Genomic DNA, 7,652 nt, shown 5'->3' with positions numbered 1-7,652 from the left:
GAAGCAAGGGCCGTCCTCTCCGAGAGGAAGCCCCGAAAGGGGGGCTGTGGGCATAGCCCTGAGAGAGCAGAGGGAAGGGAGCGGGCCTGCCTGCCCTTCCCGGGGGGTACCCACCCATCTTCCGTGTCTGGTTCGGTTATCCCGGGAGCGGCATAATCGCAGAAGCCCCCTCCCACCGCTCCTCAGGCGCCCACCGACGGGCAGGCTGCGCTTTCAAGGCTCGGCTTGGCAGAGTCTGTTGAGCAGCTAATAACATAACAACCCTGCTTTGATCAATTCGAACTAATTACCCCTCTTAATTAAAGTCTTTAGCGGTTGTTTCAGTGTCTTGGCAAGGGCGAGGAGAGCTTTGCCGTGCGGCAGCGCCAACGCCGCCCTCCCCGCCCGCCCGCCCGTCTGTCCGCGCCGCAGCCCACGCCGCCGCAGACACTCCTTGGCAAAGATTTATTTCCATCGGGTCAACGAATTTTTTTTCTCTCCACGTGCAAGAATCAATGCGAAATCCAAATCCGTACATAGAGAACAGTTGTGTCGATATAGATACGATATTCAGGGGGAGAGGGAGAGGAGGAAACCAAGAAGGGTGGGATAACCGGCAGACAGCGGAGGTAGGGCAAGATCAACACAAGGGAAATATATATACATCGAAATAATTAAAGTGGTGCAGCATTCCCGGCACGGGTAATACAGATTCCCAAATAAATACAGCAGAAATTGCCTTGGCGCTTTTTGTTTTTTTGTTTTTGTTGGTTTTTTGGTTTTGTTTTTGTGGGTTTTTTTTAACTATCTCTCCACCTGAGATGAAACAACAACAGAAAAATAGTCTGTAAAGAACAAAGGAAAAATTAAAAATAAAAATAGGAAACAACCGATCCTATTAACATTATTGGCGATATAGAGCATAATACACAAAACCGCTTAACAGGTGCATGCAAAGAGCCGGTGGGGCTCGCACCGGCGGGGCCGGCGGCCGCTCCTCACGGCTGGAGCGGCGGCGGGCCCTGCAGCAGCGCCCCGGGCGGGGGCGGCGGGTCGGGCCCCCCCAGTTCGGCGGGGGGCTGGGGCAGTCCCAGGGCGCTGTCATGCAGCTTACGGACGTGCTTCTTGAGGTCAAAGTTCCTGCAGAAGCCTTTGCCGCAGGTGGGGCAGGTGAAGGGCTTCTTGTCGTTGTGGGTGTGCATGTGGAAGGTCAGATTGTACACCTGGTGAAAAGCCTTGTTGCAGATATTGCACTTGAACTGCTTCTCCCCGCTGTGAGTCAGCTTGTGGTTTTTGTAATTGCCTGGAAATGAGACAAGAAAGGAAAATGGACCTGGATTTGAAAGACGGACACTGAAAAGACGAGAAAAAGATAAAAAACCCCAAACTCTTCCCCATCACCAGAGTTTGGCTTTAGAATGAAACGACGGCAAACCTCCCGCCTTCTCTCCATCCTCCCAGCGGCTGTCACTTAACAGAGGACAAGGTAAACATCAAATAAACGAAAATCTCGACAGTTACAGAAATAAGACCCCTGGCTTTAGACTTCACAGCAACGCGGGGCAAAAGTTGCTAAATTCTTGTGTTTGGAGTTGGAAATAAGAGGTGAATTCGTTTGCCGAACCGCGCTGGAAGCGGCGTGCTGTGGTGAGCGGAGAACAGTCGCTTCCAGCGAAATGACTGCCCCTCCCTTCCCCCAGACAGAGACCTCAGCCCCGCTCCGTGTCGGGACATGTCGGGGCTAGTCAAACTTAAACCCAAATATCTAATAATAAAACTTGAACACACAATTAACTTCCCACCACCCTCCCTGTCGCAAATTGTCCCTACACTTGACCCGGCTTGGAGAGGAGGAAGCCGGAGAAGAGAGAGGGTGCTGGAGACTGGTACCTTTCTGATGAAATCCTTTGCCACAAAATTCACAGACAAATGGTTTATAGCCGGCGTGTATTCGCGTGTGCGTGTTCAGAGTCGAGCTCCGGTTAAAAGCTTTGCCGCACTGGTTGCACTTGTGTGGCTTTTCCTGAAGGGAAACAAACACCGAGTCACGGCTTGTTGGCTGTCCTGCGGGGTCTGTGTTCTGTTTAGCGGGGTATACGAGCTGATTCGTGAAGTTCTGCGTGTTTAACTCACGGCTCGCAGATGCCGGTGCGGGGCACCCGCCGTACCTACCGCCCTTGAGGCAAAGGAAATCTCCCTCACCCGCGGCTGCAGATTGGCCGCCCCCCGCGCAGATGTTACGGAGCGGACGGACAAACGTCGAGCATCCCGAAAAACATGAGCGGAGTGTCTTGGGCAGGGAGGAAGGGACAGAGGATGGGCTCACCTGGGTGTGGATGATCTTGTGCCGGCAGAGCGTGCTCGCCTGTCTGAAGCCCTTCCCGCAAACTTTGCAAACAAAGGGTCTGGCTCCCGTGTGCACCGGCATATGGCGCGTTAAGTTATAATGTGCATTGAACACCTTGAAAGAGAAAGCAGACAATAAAATAAAATAAAATTGCGGTTAGAAAGCGAGAGTGCCGAGTGGGAGCCGTCGTTTAAAAATCAAGCAAGCAAGCGACAGACATCCAGCGGGCAAGCGGACGGGAACAGGAGGCTGGGGAAGGGAGGCTGGCTACGGCGCTACTTGCCTTTCCACAAACTTCACACGTGAAAACTTTGGGCTTGCTGCTCGGGGAGCCGCGGCTGAACTCCGACGTCTTATAGGCGATTTTTTCCGAGAGGATCTGAGCACTTTCTTTCATGTAGTGCTGCAGCTGAACCTGCGATAAGTCCTTGAAGGCCACCCCCGCCGAGTACTTGTCCACGGTCGGTAGCACCAGCTTGTTCCGCTCCGCCAGGTAAGCTTTGGGCTGCGGGTGCAAGGGAGAGCTGAGGAAATAAGAAGCCACCGGGTGGATGTTGACACTGGAGGACGGGTGACAGGGGCTGTCGCCTCGGTTGAAATAGCACAGGGCTCCCATGGCGTGGAAGGAGGAGTGATTGACCACTCGGGGTCTTACCAGTTTGTACTGCTGCAAGGGCAGGGCATCGCGGGGGAAATCTCCTTTCAAGCTCAGGGCACAGTTCAAGAGATCGCCGCAGCTAAAGGAGGGCGAGGAAGAGGAATCTAAGTGAGCCTTCCTGGGTTCCGCTCCAGCCACCGCCGCTTTGGGCAGGGTGTCGTACGCCACGGGGACAAAGGGGATCATGCAGGGTATGGAGGAGTTGAGGTGCAGCGGATGCTTGGGGTCGCCTTTGGCCACGGAGCCATGGAGAAGCTGCGGGACGGGGATGGAGCGGGGCTCTGGAGTCCGCGCCATGATGCGCTCAATGGAGAAGGCGAGCGGCTTGGGCGTGCTGATCATGTTGCTCCTGGCAGACAGGCTTTCTCTGGACGGAGGAGTCGCTAGGATTTTGGTCGCCGTGTGGTTGCCACTATTGTCCATGGCTGAATTGCATTTGTTCTCCCGGTTTGAGCCGCTCTGGTAGACGCCTCTTTTTTTTCCTCTCTTTTTTTTTTTTTCTTTTTCTTTTTTTTTTCTTTTTTTTTTTCCTCTCTCTCCCCTCTCTCCCTCTTTCACTTTCTCTGCCCCTTTTCTAGTTACTGATCTGCGAGGAGGGAGGCCAGCATCGCCGCCGCCACCATTACCACAGCCTCCGCCGGCGGAACCAGCCTTCTCAGTCCAGTGGACTCATGCCAGCCCATCACAGTTTACTTTGGCGCACCAATGACTCGGGACAATCGCTACTTATTTCTATCAATAGAAAGTGTTGTGTCAATAACGCAGCCAAGATCTCGCCAATCGTTAACTTCCAAGAGGAGAAGGTAAACTAGATAATTGCTCAATTCGCTTCCAACAGTCAACAGGAAAAGTTTTTCCCCCCCAGCAAGCGCCTACTTTTCATTGGCGCCCGCGTCTCCCCCGCCCAGGGAAGGAGGTGGCCCTCCCTCCTTCTCGCCTCTCTCCCCTCTGCCTCCCTCCCTCTCTCTTTTTATTATTATTATTTGCAATCTGCTTAACCAGGCTTTAGAGGCCAAGCAAATCCGAGATCAATTTTCTTGTTTGGCTTTAAATGACATCATCTAAAATCATTGTCCAAGTGCTAAATAGGGATGTAAAACCCAATTCAAGGGCAAGCGCCAGGGTGTTTGTCAAACAAGGTGCTGCAGAAGAAGCGGCTGGAGGGGAAGCTGTTTGTTTCCTTGCCACTTTCCAGCCCGAGCTCTCTTTGTGCGTGCGTACGTGTGTGTGTCTGAGGGAGGGAGGGAAATGGCTGCTCTGCTCCTGGGACTGCTCCTGGGACTGCTCACTGCTTTAAAGAACAAGGTCAGGTGGAGGTGAGCTTTTGGAAAACACAGTAGACAAATAAGCGGGGGACTTCCAACAAGCAGACGGCGAGACCAGCACGTGGGGATGCAGGAACCTCCCGGGCCAAATGGAACGAGTGCTTGGGAGCAAAAGGATGTTTCAAAACCTGGGGCAGGGGAAGAGAAGAAAAAGGAGGTAGGAAGAAGGGGTGCCTTTTAAATCTGAGCATTATTTATATACTTACATATTTTTGTGTGTATATATATATATATATATATATATATATATATACGTAACCTGCATATACACTAAATATAGCTTCTGTGTCCTTGTAGAATAAACGCACAATACAAATACCAGAAATTCGGGGTTGGCATAGATACAGGAAGAAATATATCTCTCACACGCTGTTTATAGGTATATGTGCACCTAAACATGCAATCACCGTGTATTTAAGAGAAGCTTGGCGGTCCTGCTCAGGGCGGGCAGCGCTAGCCGGTGATCGTCCTCTCAGCGAAGCGAGGGTGGTCGGGGAGATGAGAGGGGCAGCAGCGGGTACAGGACTTTCTGTGTTCCTGCCCACCCCACCATCCGACAGCTCGGGCTCAAGACAAGGTCCCAGTCCTCCCTCCGGCCCGGGGTTCACTCGGCTGGTGACTGAGAGGCCGCTACCGAAATAACACTCAGGAGAAGCCAAGGGTCCCTCCGTCCCTGTCACCCCCGGCAGCGAGCGGCCAGGCCGCGTCCCTCAGGGGAGGGAGCCACGCAGCAGCTTCCATTTCGGAGGTCCAGCACTGCCCTTCTCCGAGGCAGGGGGAGAGAGGCAGGGGTTCTCGGGTTTGCTAATGGAGGGAAGCCTCCAGCGAGGCAGGGAGGCCCGACCCCCACTGCTCGGGTACCAGCCCAGGAGCAGGCAAATGGCAATGTCTCCCCCCGCGGCCACCGGCCCAGGACAACCATCTTGCGAGGAAGTGAGAGCAGGGAGGGAGGGCTGGGGGCCCAGGGAGAAAGGGAGGGAGAGATGGGGGGACGGAAGGAGGGATGGAGGGAGGCATCTTTGCCCCCGGAGCTGTGACCCGGCCGATGCGGTCTCAAGCCACCGCGGCTCCATTTGAGGAGAGCAAAGCAGCGGCTGTTCCACGACGGTGCCTTCCCGGCCGGGAGCTCCATGCCAGCAACGGGGAGATGCGGGGCACGGAGGAGAAGAATGTCCAGGACGGACGTCGAACGACGGGCAGTGGCCCGGGCACCATTCCCTGAACACCGAGCGACCTCTGTGTCCGCGCCGTCCCCCCGGTGTCCCGCAGCCCAGGCGGGCGACAGGAGACGGGGCTGGCCTGGGCACGTGTGGGGAAGGACGCAGCCGTGCGGGCGAGCGTGAGGCGGAGGAAGGACGGGATCCGCGCTGGGCTGTGCTGGGCTGTGCGGGGATTCCGCCCGCGATGCCTCGCTCCGGCCCTGCTCCCTGTTTTCCCCCGGTCTGGGTGGGGAGCCGCTGACCGGGGCTGCACGGCTCACGGGCTTCTCCCCCGCAGTTCCGCACGGCAGATGGGTCGGGGCGTTAAGACAGTAATTGCTGTCCCGGATCGGGTTGCTGCAGCCGCCCGCCTCTTACCTGGAGGAAGGAGGGATCGTGGACTCGCGGGGGGACGCAGCCGGGCCCCCCAGCGCCGTGAGGGGCAGCTGCCTCGGGCTGCCCGCTTCTCCGGAGTGTCGGTGTCTCTGTCTCTGGTACTTTGTGTGCGCCAGAGGAGAATTTCCTCCTTCAGAGCAATTTACATTTAATTCAATCCAGGCAAATTTCCTCTTGATTGGTGCTGAAGAAGGGAATTATTGTTGAGTGGGTTTTAGAGGCTTCAAATCTCATATACTTAATATGTTAACAGCTTGTTCTTAACTGGTCTTTTTGGGATTGACTTTTTGACATGTGTTTGAAAGTAAAATATGTAGTGTCATTTGAGCAGGGTAAATATCCCAAAGCAGCAATTACCGTCCCGCCATTACAATTATACTGGTCTCCTCAATATTGAGATACACTTTTGAAGAAGCGGTAGCTTGATTATTCGTTACTTCTTTACAAATACACCTCCCTTTCTTTTGGTACCTCTTACAATAACTTATGAAAATGCCTAATTTTCCGTTGTGATCTAAAAGCAACATTTTGCGGGCGGGGGGGGGGGGGTGGGAAGGAGGGGACGACACGTCATCTCTTCTGTGTCAGAGATGGATCCTTGTTAGGTGCCGGTGTTGCCCGCAGTATAGATCGAATTACTAAAATCAACTTTGACATTTCCTTTTAGTTCTGTCCTGAGCTTTGTCTTCCTCTCCGACCGCATCTTTTTAAAAGTTTTACGTATCTGCCGAGTTGCAAATATCCTGCGGTCGTGATGGTGCAGTGTTGTTTTTCCGGAGGCAGAGATATTTACAGCCCCTGAAAGTGTCAACAAGGAATCTCTCGGCCGGTTTCTACTGGGGGGGCACGGTGGGCTCGGGGTCCCGCCGGGCTGGCAGCACGTACCTAGTCCCAGCAGAAGGCGCTGGCAGGGGAAGGAGCAGGCCCGCCGGCCTCCCACAGTTAGAAACCGTCGCAGAAATTAAGGGGAAAAGTTTTGCCTCGAGTTGATTTCGTGCTCTGCCCGGGAAAGCTGCTGTTCTCTTTTTCCCTGTAATCGGCTTTGTGTTTAATTCGTTCCTAAAGTATGTTCTTGATATTGCTCACTTGCATTATTATCATAACGTATCTCCACATGCGCTCAAAATCCAAGTCACCGGCGAATTCATCTCGTCGTCAGGATTACTCCAATCCGATCCCAGAGGCGATTAGAGGGAGGTAAAATACCGCCTTAGAGCCTAATCTTTAATTTCTTCCTCCTTAATAAAATGAATAATTCCATTGCGTTTTTAAGTAAAAAAATGAATTGAAAAGGATAATAACTCCGCTAACCTTCTGTTGCTTGTATTAATATTTTCCTGGGAGTTCTTTACCGCAACCCTCCTGCTCCCTCGGCGCTCCCGGAGCTCGGCCGTGCTCCCTCCCTACGACCGGGTAAGAGCGGGGATGGCAACAACCCTCCTAGCTCCGGGACGCCTCTGGGGAACCCTAGCGTGGAGGGAACCAGGGATGTTACAGAGCATCCTTCTGGCCACGACATCGGAGACTCGACGGCGGCTGGACAGACCCTGATTACTATTATTACTGTTGTAATAGTCGTAATGTATAGTGACACTGCCGGGATTCGCTGCTTAAACTTGGGTTTGCTCTCGCTAGCATCAGTCCAAGATGTTCCCTCCCGAGCTGCCGGATTTGTGAAGAGGTGATTTACCCCGGCACGCACCGGGAACGCCGCGCTCCTCTCAGCCGCAAAGCCCGCAGACCCCGCC

General features: G+C 53.9%; 1 protein-coding gene across 1 annotated transcript; it reads right to left on the bottom strand.

The window, feature by feature from the left end:
* Nucleotides 1–566: 566 nt before the first annotated feature.
* On the bottom strand, nucleotides 567–3,921 carry FEZF1 (FEZ family zinc finger 1). The gene is made up of 4 exons (XM_062491062.1): nucleotides 2,610–3,921; nucleotides 2,306–2,440; nucleotides 1,870–2,002; nucleotides 567–1,282 (listed from the first exon to the last, which is right to left on the bottom strand). Exons 1-4 carry the CDS (start codon nucleotides 3,405–3,407, stop codon nucleotides 978–980), a joined length of 1,371 nt encoding a protein of 456 aa, XP_062347046.1. The 5' UTR covers nucleotides 3,408–3,921; the 3' UTR covers nucleotides 567–977.
* Nucleotides 3,922–7,652: the final 3,731 nt, after the last annotated feature.

Source organism: Cinclus cinclus, chromosome 4, assembly GCF_963662255.1.
Source record: "Cinclus cinclus chromosome 4, bCinCin1.1, whole genome shotgun sequence".
Classification (NCBI taxonomy): domain Eukaryota; kingdom Metazoa; phylum Chordata; class Aves; order Passeriformes; family Cinclidae; genus Cinclus; species Cinclus cinclus.
Note: the sequence above shows the minus strand (reverse complement) of the source record. Positions and strands in the feature narration are given on the sequence as shown.